An 18135-nucleotide genomic window follows, 5' to 3' on the forward strand; every position below is an offset into this window, starting at 1 on the left:
AACTCCTTCCTCCAAATTGCTGATAAACATATTGAACAGCACAGACTTCATCTGATAGTTCCCTCCAAGCTGGGGCCCTTAATGAGCAGAACACTTCGGGCACAGTCATTCAGTCCCATTCAATGCACAACTGGGGGAAAATATACAAAGCAACAGTTTTGTGGATTGTGCATCTATCAGAGTTTTAAATTCCAAAACCACCATTTCAAGTCTCCAAAACAGCCTGTCTTCCACCGTCCACAGTACTCACCATGAATAAATGGGTATTGTGTTTAATTATTTATTTTAAATCCTTGCATTTTCTTTTCCAGTGCTCTAGGGAGCATGCAGCATTTTCATGATGACGAAAAGAATAAAGCAAGTAATAGAAAAAGCATTTTAACAATGACAGAAAGAACCGTGCCTTGGCAAGGTGTGATTCTTGTTGGCTTACTGGCCTTCAGTCAACTTACTGATCATCTTTGCCAAAGGAGGGTATAAGTAAGAAGAATGGACAGAAATCTCACGCATGGCAATGTCCACAAACAACAGTGCTTTATTGTTTGCAGCCAAGTTCACAAAACTTAGCACCCTTTAACTAATTGCAGCAAATAGTTGGGATTTATAAGGTTCTCTCAGCAGGCACAGCCAAAACCTGCTGCTCTGATCACGTAAGGGCAACAGAAGGCTTATAGCACCAGCACGATCATTTTCTTCTCAAGGTTCTAGATGCAGAAGCGGCTGAAAATGAGTAGAAACAGAAGTGTGAGTTGAGTGGTCTGCCTTGCTGCCAGCAGAAAGTGGGAAACTAGCTAGAATCAAGTCAGGCTCAGTGCTGGAGACAGCAGATTGGAGCATAAAAATGTTGCATGCTCCCTTGAGCACATGGCAACCAACATCAAGCAAGACTTCCATGCTTCTAAGGAAGCCAGGTCTGTATTTCATTGAAAAAGCAGGGATCGGGTTGGGCTTGGATTTCACCAGCAAAAGAAACATGCAAGGGAAGAAAGATGAACTCACTTCCACTTTACTTGTCTTTGGCCCACTGTTTGAACTGATTAAAAAAAAATCATTAGGCCAAATGCATGAATAGATAAGCCTTCCTATTCACTTAGTTTAGTCTTAGAATTGCTTCAGCTTGAGAATCTGTTCAGGTTTCAGGTGGTTTCATGCTGAGAATCCTCCCAAATAGAAGCTGGTGAAATAAACTTTGTTGCAGAGCAGGCCCTGCTTTTGGGTAGGGGAACAGAAATTGCCTACACAACTAAAGCAGCTCATTATGTCCAGCTGACACATAAACTTGCATTCCTTTTTTCAATAGTAATTTTATTAAAGATGATAATTACAGCAATAAAAACTAATACAAACTAAAAAAAAAATAAAAAGAAAAAGTAGAAGGTGCAGAAAAGAAAAATAAAAAATAGAAAAAATAGAGAAATAGAAAAGAAAGAAAAAATAATATAGTAAAGAAAAAAAATATATAAAGAAGTGACTTCCTACCTTCACCACAAAAAGTATAAACAATTTTAGTAACTGTATTGTCGAAGGCTTTCACGGCCGGCATATGATGGCTGGTGTGGGTCTTCCGGGCTGTGTGGCCGTGTTCTGGAAGTTTTGTTTCCTAACGTTTCGCCAGCATTTGTGACCGGCATTTTCAGAGTGCAGGAGCACAGACAGGAGCAGTTCTCTCTGTGCCCAGGGTGATGTGACCCTTTTGTGGGTATTTATAGAGATATGGGTGGGGGGAAAGGGGGGGATTGGGGGGTGGGGGGTGGGGGGGTTACTGAGTGGCTGCTTGTTTTGGTGTCAGAATCTGCGCCAGAAGAAACCGCCATCCTAGCCAAGGGAGGAAACTTCTCAATCACACCCCCCAGAATTCCTGTGGAAGATATCATTGCCAATGTGGAATCAGCTATCTGCCACTGTCCTGAAGAGGAAGCAGAGGAAATAAGGGGTGAAATAGCAAGGATCCTACGGAGAGCAAAGCCCCCCACCAGCAACATAACGAAGAAAGAGAGAAATGCCATAGAAACCCTCAATTCGGACCCCGATATCATCATCCTGCCGGCTGACAAGGGCAACGCCATGGTAATTATGAAAACAGATGAATACAAAGACAAAGTTAGAGAACTACTAGACCTCACCACATATAGAAAACTAAAACGGGATCCGACCAGCAAAATCATGAAACAAACCAACACCCTGATGAGGAGCTCCTCCCTTCACCCCAACGTACTTCAACGCATATGCAAGACAGAAGCCCTTACACCCAGACTGTACGGACTCCCCAAAATCCACAAAGACTCGATTCCACTCAGACCCATCGTAAGCGCCATTGGCTCCCCGACATATGAATTATCCAAACATCTGGCCACCCTTCTACAGACCCACATTAGACAGACTCCAGCCCACATCAGAGACTCAGGACATTTCATCGACAAAATCAGCACCCTGAAACTCAACCCCATGGACAAACTGGTCAGCTTTGATGTGGTCTCCCTGTTCACCAAGGTACCAGTGAGGGACACCCTGGCACTCATCAAACAGATCTTCCCAGAAGACATCACAGCTTTATTTCAGCACTGCCTAACAACCAGTTACTTCCTATGGGATAATGAGTACTACGAACAGATGGACGGTGTCGCCATGGGAAGCCCCCTGAGCCCAGTTGTAGCAAATTTCTACATGGAACATTTTGAAAAATGGGCTTTAGAAACCGCACCCGTTACCCCAACAGTCTGGTTCTGATTTGTGGATGACACCTTCGTAATTTGGAGTCAGGATGAAGAAGACCTAGAGAAGTTCCTGAACCACCTAAACAGCGTCCACCCCAATATACAATTCATCATGGAAAAAGAAGTGGATGGCCAACTTCCATTTCTAGACACGTTGCTCATACGCAAACCAGACCTCAAATTAGGACACAAAGTCTACAGAAAACCCACCCACACAGACTGGTACCTACACAAAAACTCCAACCACCACCCACGTCAGAAAAGAGGCATTATCAAAACCCTCATGGATTGTGCCAATCGGATCTGCGAAACCCAATTCCTAAACTCTGAACTTAACCACCTTAATTGGGTCCTACAAGCGAATGGCTACTCCAAGAATGAAATAAAAAGAGCCATCAAACCAAGAAGACAACATGCGACTGAAGAAGAAAAACAGCCACCCACCAACAAAGTATTTCTGCCCTACATCAAAGGGGTCACAGACCTCATGGGAAAACTGATGGAAAAACACAATTTCCAAACAATCTTCAGACCCACCAGAAAAGTACAAGAAGTGCTAAAATCAGCAAAAGACAAAAGGGATCCCCTCACCACCGCAGGAGTATACTGCATACCATGCAGTTGCGGGCAAGTATACATCGGGACCACAAAATGCAGCATCCATACCAGGATAAAAGAACACGAAAGACACTGCAGACTACAGCAACCAGAAAAATCTGCAGTAGCTGAACATGCTCTCAAGCACACTGGACACAAAATCCTATTTGAAAACACAGAGATACTGGACAACACCAACAGCCACTATACCAGGCTATACCGGGAAGCCATTGAGATTCACAAACACCAGCACAGTTTCAATAAAAAAGAGGAGAGTCTAAAAATCAACAAAACCTGGCTACCAATCCTGAAAAATACAGCCTGCAAAAGGTCAACGAACTCAGCTCAACCACCAGGACGTGTGAACAGTTCACACAATGAACTTGCTAATCACCCCCAGCAGCCCCTCGTTAACAATTCAATAGAAGAAAAAACCCTGCCTAATCCCCAGGAAGATACACACAGATTCTGACACCAAAACAAGTAGCCACTCAGTAACCCATCCCCCCCAATCCCCCCCTTCCCCCCCCCCCAGATCTCTATAAATACCCACAAAAGGGTCACATCACCCTGGGCACAGAGAGAACTGCTCCTGTCTGTGCTCCTGCACTCTGAAGATGCCGGTCACAGGTGCTGGTGAAATGTTAGGAAACAAAACTTCCAGAACACGGCCACACAGCCCGGAAGACCCACACCAGCCAATGATAAGTTTAGTAACTTATCACCTTCTCTTAAAATACAGCCAATGATCTCTTCTTCCCATATCCCATCTCTTATCTATAAAAAAATCCATAAAGCCTTGTCATTTCAGCTGTGATGTCAGCAAAAGCCCATTAAGGGCTACCAGAGATAACAACCTATGTATTGTCGAAGGCTTTCACGGCTGGAATACGATGGCTAACCCTAACCCCTTATTTCCTCTGCTTCCTCTTCAGGACAGTGGCGGATAGCTGATTCCACATTGGCAATGATATCTTCCACAGGAATTCTGGGGGGTGTGATTGAGAAGTTTCCTCCCTTGGCTAGGATGGCGGTTTCTTCTGGCGCAGATTCTGACACCAAAACAAGCAGCCACTCAGTAACCCCCCCCACCCCCCACTCCCCCCCTTTCCCCCCACCCAGATCTCTATAAATACCCACAAAAGGGTCACATCACCCTGGGCACAGAGAGAACTGCTCCTGTCTGTGCTCCTGCCCTCTGAAGATGCCGGTCACAGATGCTGGCGAAACATTAGGAAACAAAACTTCCAGAACACGGCCACACAGCCCGGAAGACCCACACCAGCCATAACAACCTATCTATTTTAACCTTGATTAAATAAACCAACTTTATATTCCTTCCTTTTACTTCTAACACTCTCGATCTTTAGTTCCTTCAAATAATGTTGTAGAACTTGATTTCTTTCCATTTTTTCTTTGTTCCTTCTCACAAAATTCTTCAAAACTTTAACAAGCTTCTTTTGTAAATCCGATATAGGAAAATTATCCAGGTCACTCTCTTGGTTTGTTGTTTGTATATCCCTTTTAATTATTAAGACATGAGCTAGTTGTCAGAATCCTTGCAAAACATCCTTGCAAAATATTAATCATGCTAATTATTGGCTTGGCTTTTTCACTTGCTGTGGTTCTGCCATTAAAAGACACAGGGGGGGGGGGGAATGTAAGGTTATGGGAAGATGGATGGAAGACCGTTAGAGGCAGATGGGCTCTTATCACAAGCAATGGAATGCTCAAGATTGTACCAACAGGAGAATGTGAGAAGACTAAGGCGGCAGGGGGGCAAGGGGAGGAGAAGGAAAAAGGGTAAAAGCAACTTTTGGCGTGTGAGGGCTTATAGCAATGCTTTGGATCTGTACACCTGTACACTTATTCTCAAATAAATGAACTCTTTTTTGAATCAGAAATGATTGCTGGGAGAATTACTGGATTTGGGAGCAGTAGGTGTCAGGTCATTACACTAGTTTCATTTGTATGTCCAGTGTAGCATCTTTTTCCATATTGCTCTTGTAGCTTATCATTTTTAAATCTGCTTTCAGATCAGTCTCAGTCTTATCTGCTAAAACATGTTCCTCTTCCATAACATCTTTTATACACAGTCTATCTATAGAGGCAGACACTATTACCATTAACTTCTGGGTCCATTGTTCAAAAATATCCTTCAGTATGTTCACTGTTAAAATATTTTGCTTCATTCTGTAATTATAAGTCAAGTTTGAGTGTTCTTCTCTTTAATTGCAGTTGTAATTATAATTGTAATTGTCTTTAGTTCCCTCTAGTGTACAATTTTTAAAGTGTTATCTTATTTTTTTTTAAATTCAAAACAAAAGCATTTTCCCCTTGGGAAAGCTTTTTTATATTTAATTCTAAAGTCTTATTTCAAATTTACCTGGACCCTTAGTCTGTCTGTAACTTTCTAAAATCAAAGTTTTAACCACCCTTTTGTTGTTTATTCCAATTTTTTTTTTAAGTTCTTAAACTTGTAGTTAAAACTTCTTTTGCTAAGAATTGAAGGAAACTCACCCGGTGCCATAAAACTTGTCAATCCTAATAACTGAAAAGCAGTTAACAAGCAATTTCTGAAAGTGATTAGAAAAGGAAGTATGTGAACTTAGTGTCCTTTCAAAGGCACTGACTGGAATTTGAGCAAGATGGTTATTCCCTGGTCTCCCAGAGCTCTAAACCTGCTGAAGACTGCTATCTTGCAGTGTCCTCATGAGGAGCAGCTGTCTGGAGCACTTGTGGGCAATCTCAAGTCTTCTCCTTATCTGTAGAGGAATTACTGAATAGCCAGTCTACTTGCTGGCTCTTCATTCTGCCATGGTTGTTGGCTTCACTATCTGCAGAGCTGTCTTCAGTCCACCATTTGTTCCCTAGAACTCCACATAAACTTGCATTCTTAGGGTCCAGAGCTTATATCTGGGTGCCACAATCTCACTGGACTGTCTATGAGCTGTGAATCCGCCAACCCAAACATTCACTCAGGCATACAACACATCCAGGAGGCAGTAGGTATGACCTGCTAACCCTAACCCTAACCCTAAGTGTGAGAAAGCCACCATAGCACAGTAGTGGAGAAAATAAAACTAATAAAATGGAAACTGCACCCTTTCCCCACACCCTGTTCATCTCTTTGCGTAATCCCATCACACCCAAATTGACCCTCCCTGCCCCAGACAAAGCCCTCTGCCATCCCTAGCAGCCTTCCACCAGCTCGTAGCCCAGCCCAAGGGTAGCCCTAAGAAGGGACTTCCAACATTCTTGCCAGCTGAGAATCCCCAACCTTCCATCCTTCCTCAGCTGACGACCTCCACCCTCCACCTCCTTCACCAGGAACTTCCCCAGCTCTGCTGCCCTCCTGAAAGGCCCACTTCACCCAACAGCAACAGCACTCACCCCAGGTACAAGGACAAAGGCCTGCCCAGCTTCCCCAAACTGGCCAGCCCATCAGGTCCCTGGGATTTCCAGCCTTGTGGCCCTCACCTTGTATCAAATTTTTTGCTTTCTCATTGTTTGGGGTCCTTCTCCTCCTCAGCGTTCTGCTCCTTCTTCAGACCAAATCCACGACACAGCCACATCCCATCCTCTGGGCAGATTTTCAGGGCACAATAGACATCACAGGGGTGGCTCATTCTGACTCCAGGTTACCCTCCAAAAGTCTGGACAGGATCACTTTTGTGGCCTGAAATTGGCATGCATGAATTGGTTATTTGATATTTATGGATCTGCAATTGACTCTTCTGTGTTGGTCAAATGCAACCGCATAACATTTATGTAATTTAGGGTTGATGATCCGAGGGATTTAAGACTGTGCTTGGAATGCAGTGCATTTACAGAAACCATGTTTGGACAGTCAAAATGCTTGATTAGATTTGGTTTCCATCTTCCATTTGAAACTTAGTTTTGTTTCAAGCCAACTAACCCTCTTTGAAGAGTTCAGATGTAGGCATTTGCATTTTCTTAAAAAAACCCGTAGACTAGATTTATTTCAGAGCTCTGCCTGCACTGTAACAAACATGAGTGTCTCTTGTTCACTTAATGATTTTCTTGCATTTTCTTTCTGACCCTCCCTCAAGAACACTGCTTGTTTTGGTAGAGCTGCTGGGCTGGCTGCAATGACTCACAAATTACTTAAACTGTGTTGTTGATGGTAAGAAGAGCAGCACAGCCAGTCTCTTCCTCTCACCCCCCACCCCATGCACACATCTTCCCCACACTCTCTCTTTCTGGTTGTCACAGGAACAGCAACCCACCATACTAACTCTTCCTTCCTTCCTTCCTTCCTTCCTTCCTTCCTTCCTTCCTTCCTTCCTTCCTTCCTTCCTTCCTTCCTTCCTTCCTTCCTTCCTTCCTTCCTTCCTTCCTTCCTTCCTTCCTTCCTTCCTTCCTTCCTTCCTTCCTTCCTTCCTTCCAGAATCACCACCACAGCTGCTTGCATGATGGACCTAAGGAGATACCCCCTTGACCAGCAAAATTGCACTTTGGAAATTGAGAGCTGTGAGTACCAGTGTCCCTGGCCTGGGATGGGCTCCCCCATTGAGCATGAAGAAGAGGAACATGTGGTGAGGGGGCGGGGGGGGGGGACATCTACCCCTTTGCCTGCCTGCCTGCCTGCCTGCCTGCCTTTTACACTTACTCTGCCACTGCTGGAATCTACTTCTCCCCGCTGAGCCTTCAGCAGAATGCCAGAGCCTCCCTCTCTCTCTTTCTTCTTCCCTGCTGAGTGGGACTAGGGGGGTTCTGATGTGTCCATCTGCCAATGACTTTCTATGATTACATCTTTTTAATGGGGGGGGGTAGCTTCCCCGACTGCTTCAAAACAGGACAGCTTTGAACCTGGGGGGAATGTTATTTCAGAGGCCCTGCAAAACTGAGGCTGTTGGTGGTCTTCGGTCTGCAGGATGTGCACACTTGCCCTGTGTCACGGACCACCCTCCCCGCTGCCGTAGCTTAATGAACCGCCAGGCCAGGCCACCCCTTATAATGGGGGGGGGGCTTCCGCTGCTTGTCGAAGAGCAAAAGGCGGGGGGGGGGGAGGGCTGCAGGGGCTGCCACCCCGGCAAAGGGGTCCGGTTACGGCTGTCCGGGAGCGTCTGGAGAGAGCCCTATGCCGTCCGCGCTGCTGCGGTCCCGCCGCCTGCCTGAAGACACCCTCAGCCGCCCGGGACCCGCCTGGAGCTTCGGCGGAGCGGGATGGCGAAGAGGTGCTTCGGCCCTGGGCGGGAGCCGAGCCCGAGCTCCCCGTCACCGAGGGAGCTCGCCCTTCGCCGCGCTCCTCGCCCGCGGCCGCAGCCAGGAGAGGCCTCCTGCCGAAAAGGAGCCCCTTTCCCCGCGGGGCGCAGGAGGACGGCGTTGCTGAGGCGAGGGCTTCCCCCTTTCTCTCTCTCTCTCTCACCCACCCCTCACACACCCACCTGCCCGCCCTCCCCAGGAAAGCCGCATTTCGCGTTGTGCCCCGGCGAGCGAGGCTGGCCCGGAGCTGGGGGGAATCGGCGGGGGGCCCGATGGCGCCTCCTCCGGGCGAGGCTCAGCGTCCGCCGCCGAAACGCGCTTGACGGCCGCCCCAGCCCCGGGGGTCCATTAGCCGGCAGAAGGGCACACCCGGTCTGGGGGAGGCGGGGGGCGCGGGGTTCCAGCCCTCCAAGCGTCGCCCCCGCTGGCCGGGGGTCCTTCCCGGGAGCTGGGGCGACTCTGACCCTCCGTCCCGGCGACTCGCATGCTTCAGCCCGGGCTTCGAGGGGGGCGAGGCCGGCCAAGCGGCAGGGCTGAGAGGGTGACCGGATCTCTCCTGGGAATCCGGCGATTTAAAGCAAGGATGGCTCCGGCTGGGACGAGCGACACCCCCCCCGTCCATCTGGGGGGTGAGTGAGCGTGCCGAGAAAGCACACGAAGCAGTCCCTTGCACCTGTGTGCGGGGGTGGGGGGAAGGGGGGAAGTCCTGTACGTGATCCTTTTTCATTCTTCAGTGCGTCCAAGCCTTTCTCATCCTAGGAGGCATTTGGGTGGGAAAACCCCTGCTTTCCTGCCTTTCCTCTCTCTTCCTCTCTTAGGAAGCAGACGGTTCTTTGCCGCACTTCCTAGGCGTAGGAGCGAGCTTTAGCAACCGACGGAGTTTGCCGTCTGCGTGCCTTTGTGGCGGTGACAGAGAGAATGTTTCCGAAGGCAGCTGCCCGGGGCCGTTGAGGCTGAGCTTCCCCGGAGAGTGTAGGACAGCAGCAGCAGCAACGTCCTGCTGTGAGGAGAGAGAAATAATTTTTGCAGAGGAACTAGGATTTATGTTTCAGTTTGTGAAAGCTAATAAATGCTAGTAACCCTAATATAATCAGCATGTGCGAGCAAGATACTAATTTGTGGCCTGTGAGCCTATGGGTGCTCAGCCTTTTAAATGTCCAGAAATACCCTGGCTGTAGGCTTTGGCTTAATTTTGTCTGTGCTTCTGTACCCAGATGGCTACACAGTCGACGACATCGTGTTCTTTTGGCAAGGAAATAATTCAGCCGTGACGGGGATGGAGGTGCTGGAGCTGCCCCAGTTCACCATAATTGAGCAAAGGCTTGTCACCAGAGAAGTGGTCTTTACCACAGGTGAGTTCTCACTTCAGACATGTATTGCTGCTTCTTGGAGCATCAAGGACTTGATGCAAGCACTAATGGATTTAGCTACATACGTTATGCAAAGACCCAGCTCCCTAGGGAAGGCTCTAATGCTGGGAAGGGAGGAAGGAAAGAGAAGAAGAGGGTGACCAGCAGCCAGGCAGATGGACTCAGCTCCCGTGGCGATGGGGGCACTGTTGGAAGTCCTGAAAGACCAGGCTGAGGACAGATAGGCATGGAGAAAATCGATGTGGCCGCTAGGAGCAGAACGTGATGTGATGGCACGTAATGAATCAGTCTTGGCCAAATGCTTTCCACTTGGGCAGAAGAGAGCAGGTAATGGAATGCCTAGCTCTTCTCCCCGTTTCTGATTGCACGTGCTTCTCTTTCTGTTGCTATAGTTCATAGCACAAGTCCTCCTCTTGGGATTTCGTCCTCTGCCTGCTGCATTCCCTGCAAGCAGGCATTTAGCAGTGAACTGCAGCTACTCCTCCCCCAAAGCTGGGGTTAAACTCTTTTCCTAGCCATGGACGTCTCCTTTGAACCCCCTCTGGCTTCTCCACATCATTCTTAAAGTGTGCTGCCCGGAATACAATACAGGACTTCAAGGGTAGTTTAACCAGCATAGAGCACAGTACAGTGACCTTGGGATCTGGGACTGGAGGAAAGCATAGAGAGAAAGAAGGGGGGAAATGAAAGACAGGGAGAAAGCTGAGGAAGGAATGTTGAGGGAGGGAAAAAAGTCACCAAAAAGAAGAAACTCTGGAAAGGGCATAGGGTAGTTTGAGGACGAAGAACAGAACACACAGCTGTGAGGGAAAACAGCGTTGGGCACAGTGGCAGGTTAGCTGTAGGCTGTAGCTGTGGGCTTGAAGGTTGATGAAGGATGGTTCAAGATATCTCTGAGGGCAGCAGAGGAGGAGGAGGTAAGATGAACTTGGTGCAAGTAGGTGAAATGGGATGAGGGAGAGGTTCAGGAAGGTGTAGGTGAAAGAATTCATAGTCACTGACCATAATGCAGGGAAGAATACAGGGCAACATTTTGTGCTGAATTGAATCAAACTTTGGCAAACTATTTTGGGGTATTGTGTGTGTCTAGCGATTTCACTGTTTCTAGTTTTTATTTGTTTATAAATGTATTTACAGAATCCATCTGAATGTTGGGGACATTCTTGACTTTTTATTACAACTTTAAATTAGCAAAACTAAACATAAATATATGTTTGCTCTTCTTAAAATATGTTGCCACTAATGAAGATGTCCACAGATGTTTGAAATGCCAGTTTGGCTGAATATGGACTGAATTTGGAAAAAAGTGATAACCCAGGGCTTTCTGTATACCAAGTTGTATATAGTTGTACCAAGCTGAGATATCCAGTTTTTATTTTATGACTAACAGACTTGAGAAAACATGAATGGAGCTTCAGTTATGATCTGAATATGACTGCCAGTGGAACAGCCATAATTTCCATATAACAGCCATTCAAAATCCTTTCACAATATTCAAATCAGAGTCAGTTTAGCTGGAACCTATAGGAGAGTAATAAAAGCCCATTCTGGGAATGGCTTGATAACATTTCTAATAATTTTCTGCCCTGCCCCACTCCTTTCTCAAGGCTTATCCAGTTTCTTCTTGGCTATCATTTGCAGGAGAAGTCCATTCTGGCCTTCCTGTTACCTATTTGGGGTCTGAACTACAAAATTCTTCCTCTGAGATGGACTACGGACTATGGAAGGATGTTGTTGGCCTAGAGGTAGCAGGAATGGAGGCCAAGGACTAGCAGTACTAGATAATCCAGGACTCCTATCACCATTTTCAGTATTAGCATTAGATGGTATTTTTTTAAAAAAAATTGCTTAATCATTCTTAAAAGAAGAAGAAAAAAGCGAATGAGCAAGAAAAAGAAAAAGAAAAATACTGGATACCGGTATATAATATCAAGTAAACCAAAAGACCCAGTAGCCAAAGAAGAAAGTGGAGGTGCCCGTGGAGCGGTCATACCCAGTTCTCTGGGAGCGGATTGATCCTGTTGGCCCGGAGGAAGTGGACAGTGTCCTCGGGGCTGTTAGCACGGCTACCTGTATTTTAGATCCCTGTCCCTGCTGATTGGTCAGAGCCACCAAGGAGGCGACTTTAGGGTGGGTACTGGCAGTGGTCAATTCATCCTTGGAGGAGGGGGTGTTTCCGAAGCCTTTAAGGAGGCTTTAGTCTGCCCCCTCCTCAAGAAACCATTGCTAGATCCCACCCTTCTGGACAATTTTTGTCCAGACTCCCACCTTCCCTCTTTTGTCCAGACTCCCACTTTCCCACCAGGAAAGGTGGTGGAAAAGGTGGTCGTGCACAGCTTCAGAGGATCCTGGAGGAAACGGAGTATCTGGACCCCTATCAGTCAGATTTCAGGCCTGGTTATGGGACAGAAACAGCATTGGTCACACTTTTAGATGATCTCTGGTGAGAGTGGGATAGGGGTAGTGCATCCATCCTTGCTCTTCTTGACCTCTCGGCAGCTTTCAATACCAACGACCATGGTATCCTTTTGGGTCAGCTGCAGGAGTTGGGGCTGGGTGGCACAGTTCTGTGCTGGTTCAGCTCCTTTCTCCAAGGCCGAACCCAATCGGTGTTGATAGGAAGCGAGAGGTCCAACCCACGGCCCCTACTTTGTGGGGTTTCTCAGGGTTCAGTGTTCTCGCCACTCCTATTTAACATCTACATGAAACCTTTGGGTGAGATCATCTGGCACCATGGGATGAGGTATTATACATCTCCATCCTGGGTGACCTAAGTGATGCTGTGGCTACCCTTTCGCGGTGCCTGGAGGCTGTAGGGGCCTGGATGGGGGACAACAGGCTTCAACTGAACCCTGGTAAGACGGAGTGGCTGTGGGTACAGGGAGCCTCAAGATCTGGGAGTTTATCATCTTTGGTTCTTGACGGGGTTGCACTACCCCAGACAGACCCGTGCGTAATCTGGGGGTCCTCCTGGACTCATGACTCCTGTTCGAAGAGCAGGTGGCAGTTGTGGCTAGGAGGGCCCTTGCATAACTTCGTGTTGTGCGGCAGTTACGCCCCTTCCTCGATCAGGAGACCCTCCGCACGGTCACTTATGCCCTGGTCACCTCCCGGTTGGATTACTGCAATGCGCTCTATGTGGGGCTACCCTTGAAGAGTATCTGGAAGCTACAGCTGGCGTAGAATGCAGCGACGCGGACAGTTCTGAATGCCCCTGGGGGGCCTGTATAACACCACTGTTATGCAAGCTGCATTGGTTGCCAGTTTGCTTCCGGGTCCAATTCAGGGTGTTGGTTATCACCTTTAAAGCCCTTCATGGCACAGGACCAGGTTATCTGAGGCGCCGTCTCACCCCTGTTACATCAGCCTGCCCCTCTCGGTCCGGCAGAAGGGGCACGTTGCAGACCCCACCAGGGGTCAAGGAATTTCGACTGGCAGGATCTAGGAAGAGGGCCTTTTCTGCCGTGGCCCCTGCTTTGTGGAACAACCTACCACCCGAGGTGCGGTGTGCCCCCACTCTCATGGCCTTCAGGAAGAGCGTGAAATCTTGGCTATGCCAGATGGCCTGGGGGCTGCATGGGGGCTCACAACAATGGAAGTGGCTTGTGGGGTAATTGATTTTACTCCCCTGTCATCTTGAATGTGTTTTAGTCTTTTTGTATAAGGCTTGCTTTTGTAGTTTGACTTTTTAATTAATTAATTAATTTTAATTAATCAATGCGGGTATTTATTTTTTAACTGTTTGTGCCTTTTACTTTCATTGTGAGCCACCCAGAGTCACCCACTGGGGAAGACAGGCGGCATACAAATTTAATAAATAAATAAAATAATAAAAAAACAAAAAAACAGGAGTTTTCTATAACGTATAGGGATATTTGGGGTTTTATTTCTGTAAGCTGTCCAGAGTCACCATGAGTGAGTTGGGTGGCCATATAAATTGCAGCAGCAGCAGCAGCAGCAGCAGCAGCAGCAATAATAATAATAATAATAATAATAATAATAATAATAATAATACAGTGTAATGACTGTAACGCCCATCTTGTAGACAGATAGAAGACTAGCAGAGCGTATCTATGAACACCAATAGGCAGTCAGAAGACACAATGAAAACTCTTTAATCTCACAACACATGGACAGACTCAACCATAGTTCCAAATGGGAAACTATGAGCATCCTAGAGCAAGCTAAATCTAAAAATGCTAGGGAATTCCTAGAAGCTTAGCATTCAGACAAATCAGCCATCAACTGACACATTGATGTGGATCTTGGACTGTTGTTAAACCCTGCTTATCTGGGTGTTGGCTGCTGGAGAGGGCGTGTTCTGGTCTTTTTGTTTCCTTCTTAGCTTTTTTATTGTCTCTTTTGAATGGATTCAAGGGTTAGGGTTAGGTTTAACCCTAACCCTAAGATTACACATCATTACACACTCTAAGATTACACACCACTACTTCGCATTTTTTATTGTCTCTTTTGAATGGATTTAAGGGTTAGGGTTAGGATGAGGGTGAGAGGTTAACCCTCACCCTCACCCTCACCTTCACCCTAACCCTAAGATTACACACCATTCAAAAGAGACAATAGACCAGAACACATCCTCTCCAGCAGCCAACACCCAGATAAGCAGTGATTTTTTATTTTTTATTTAATCTGCGCTCAGTCGTTACCGACTCTGCAGTGACTGCTTGGACGAGTCCTTGCAGTTTTCAAGGCAAGGTGTTTCGGAAGTGGTTTGCCAGAGCCTCCTTCCTAGAGCAAAGCCCAGCTGGCGAGCGCAGGAGGCGGAGTTTCCGTTGCTTTGCGCCCTTTTCGGGCGAGCACGGTTTTGCGCTTACCGGCAACTGCTCCTGACTCCTTTTGCAAGGCGCCGCCAGCATTTTTCCTCCCACTGGAGTGAGAGTCCCCATTTACTTACTCACGTGAGTTTTCGAACTGTTGGGTTGACAGGAACTGGGGAGGAAGCAGGAGCTCACCCTGTTAACGCGAAGGCTGGACTCGAACTGCTGAAGCGTTGACCATTTCTGGCCGGCAACTTTCAGCGTCATTAAGCCGCTGCGCCACCACGTCCCCCAAGCAGGGATTAACAACAGACAAACAATCAAGCAGAAAACAATGCCCTAATCAAGGAACCACCAAGGAGAAAACCGCACCCCCACCAACACTGGCAAGTCAAACTACTGTATATAAACAGGGAGCAAACCCCTCACTCAGTAGCACTGATGGTGTTTCATTACCTAGTCAGGTAATGAAATGTCTGCCAGCAAACCACCAAGCTCAGAGAGCACCAAGGATTCCACAGTTCAACCCTGAGCTACATATATTCTCTTCTATTGGAATAGAATAGCAGTAAGAGGACAAAGGAGTTACCAAGATTGTACAGTTACTGCTCAGTATATCGTTGATGACAAATTAACCATAAAAAACAAAGTTAAATTATTTTAACAATGTGAAAAAGGATTTGAATATCTGAACTAACTGCCCAAATCTCCACTATTTGTTATTTAAAAATATAAAAAAGAAGAAAAACTACTAAAAACATTGTAGATAAATATTAGTTTCTAACTTCTCCTTTGTTGTACTCTGACTGATGTACAGTATTTATAGATATTTAATTTTTTTTGTGTTTATGGTTTCAATTCTTTTTGTCAGTTCTTTTTCCCCTTAAAAAACATACTCTAAAATTCTTATATTTGCCTTGCTGCATGATATATAGTATGTATGGAAGCCATTCTTGCTTGAATTTCATTAAACTTCTGTTGCGAATGTATGATGTTAATTTTGCCATTACTGCATATTCCGCAAGTTTAAGTTCCCAAACTGATATCAGTAACATATCTCTTTTCCAATATTGTGCTAAATTTATCCTTGTGGCCATGAACATGTATTTTAGTAAAATGTGATATTTTTGTTAATATATTTTGGAATTATGCCTAGTAAAGAAAAATATGGTTTTGTTTCCAATTTGCTTTCTAAAATACTCTGCTGCGTCTTTCTTCCTAGTAGCTTGAAGTTTTTTTTAACAAGTCCACCACATATGATAAACATTTCTTCTCTCATGGCATTTCCAACATTTATTACTGTATAATTTGTCTATCTTGGCAATTATTGATGGAATTCTATGCCATCTATAAAACATAGCAGTTTTCTCTTAAGTTATAACTTGGGGTAAACGTTATAGAACTGTTCCATAGTTCTTCCCATGGTTGTGTTGTGATCGTTTCTTTAAAGTTTTGTATCCAATTTATCATGCATGTTTTTATTTGTTCAGTGTCTGTGTCATATCTGAGTAACAGTTTATATATATGTCCTAGTAGGTAGTCTTTATTCTGTATGAGCATTTGAAATTCTGACATTTTTCTTAGAAGCCCTCTCTCATTTTTGAAGTCAGTTTTTATTCTTCCAGCAATGTGTGGGTACATCAAACTTAGTATGTTCCAGCCTTCTCCAAGTAGTTCTTCCTGTGTCTTTAGTCTGCTCACTGAGTCTTAGATAGCATTTTTTAATCAAGTATCATTGGGGGTGGTGGTGGTTATATATTTCTATCTCTGAACTCTCAATATTTATAACTTTTTTTCACTCACTTTTCAAAGTATTTGTGGTACTGAGGAGATTCTTTGTTTTCCAAAATCTGGACATACCACAGTGTAGAAGATAACTGTACAAAATACTTTATTGTAGCACACAACTTTCCTGTTGCCCTGGGTTAACTCTGCCCTCCTAGGCTTTGCAAGTTGATGTAGCCACGTAAGTAAGTCTTTGAGCGTGAGTCATAACGAAGAAACATCTTAAAAGTTCGTAAAGCGGTGAGCAGCCTTGGCCTTCCTCCAGAAGTTAGGGTTAGGGTTAGGGTTCTTGCACTTGTCGGGATGAGAGGCCGTCGCAGCGTGGCTGCTCCTCTTGGGTGGCTACTGGCTCCAGGCTGAGCCCTCTGAGCCGGGATCCAGGCGGGAATCACACCACAGCGGCCTGCTTTCCGTAGCTTGTGGTCCTGGCAGTTGAGCTTGTCTGAAATGATCGTACATTCCAGTTGTTGCTTCCCGCTTCCTCATCTGCCCGTCATCTTCTTTTTCTCTCCTACACAGCCACACTTTTGTCGGCTAAGGACCCTAGTAGCTCAGCTAAGTAGTGGTTCAGCTAAGTAGAAATAAATTGCATTTATTTCTACTTAGCTGAACCAGTTTTTCAGAACCTTCATACTTCGCAGAGCCTCCCCCCCAAAAAGTGCATCACTCTCTACCATCTATTAGCATTATTATTTATTATTCATTACCACTGTTCTTATACTGCTGATTCACAGCCAATGCCACCAGTTAAAATCCATACTGTAAATTAACCATCAAAGTACGTAAACCAAAGGTAAAAAATAAACAACAACAAAAGTTTATTGTTTCATAGCAAGGGCTATACTTGAAAGGGGTTAACTCACAGTAAATACAAATGACGCTCCCTTTAGCTCAGAATAGATGGTGGTTGTAGGGAGTAATGAAGAACGATGAGAGAGAGAAATGGTCAGGTAAAAAGAGATTTAATTTTCAGTTGCTCTCACGGGCTCCTGATGCTCGGTGGCCACATTGTCCAGTGCAGGATTCCTGGGATGACAGGTCGCTGCAGGGAACTCGGGGACCCCCTTGGATCAGGTTGCACCCACGCTTGGCTGAGCATCAGAAGACCGTACAATTTAAGCGGTTATGAAGTGGATGGTTACAGCCATTTACGCGAATGGGGCAATCAGTGCTAGAAAGGACTGGAAAGACACAGGAAGACTCATTTTTTCTCCTTCGAGCAGAACGGAAAACAGACCGAGGGATGGGTTACGGGTGTTGCTTTATAACTGCATATTGCGGCTGCCAGTACAACTTGGAATAGTTGTTGCTTCTTTACCTGTCATCTAGATTTATTCACCATCTATTTGAAAGTGCATAGTGATTACTTTGATGCTGAGTTTTGTGCTGTGAAAAACTAGAAATTTCCACTGAGATGACTCCAACATCTCTTTCTCATTATGCTGTTTTTTTCCCCCTCGTCTAATTGATAGGTTCCTACCTTCGCTTGTCTCTCAGCTTCCGAATCAAACGGAACATTGGTTACTTCATCCTGCAGACATATATGCCTTCTATTCTCATCACTATTCTTTCCTGGGTCTCTTTCTGGATCAATTATGATGCCTCTGCAGCCCGGGTTGCCCTAGGTATGTCCGGAGATTGGCCTAGACTTGAGACTGAGTTGGC

At 45.9% G+C, this 18135-nt stretch overlaps 1 protein-coding gene across 4 annotated transcripts in view; it reads left to right on the forward strand.

Moving 5' to 3' along the window:
* The window catches only part of LOC103051232 (gamma-aminobutyric acid receptor subunit beta-4), a 71433-nt gene that overhangs the window by 42982 nt on the left and 10316 nt on the right, over window positions 1–18135 (forward strand). For 3 of the 4 annotated variants that reach the window (XM_088151574.1, XM_088151575.1, XM_088151576.1), the window contains 3 exons: window positions 7723–7805; window positions 9755–9892; window positions 17943–18095. In XM_088151574.1, coding sequence (XP_088007700.1) covers window positions 7723–7805; window positions 9755–9892; window positions 17943–18095 — 374 coding nt within the window. The remainder of the gene's footprint in view (window positions 1–7722; window positions 7806–9754; window positions 9893–17942; window positions 18096–18135) is intronic. The other variant, XM_088151577.1, reaches the window with a different exon arrangement.

This window comes from Python bivittatus, unplaced genomic scaffold, assembly GCF_059951505.1.
Source record: "Python bivittatus isolate LINGU-HERP-01145 unplaced genomic scaffold, Pbiv_v1 ctg000670_np1212, whole genome shotgun sequence".
In the NCBI taxonomy this organism is placed as follows: domain Eukaryota; kingdom Metazoa; phylum Chordata; class Lepidosauria; order Squamata; family Pythonidae; genus Python; species Python bivittatus.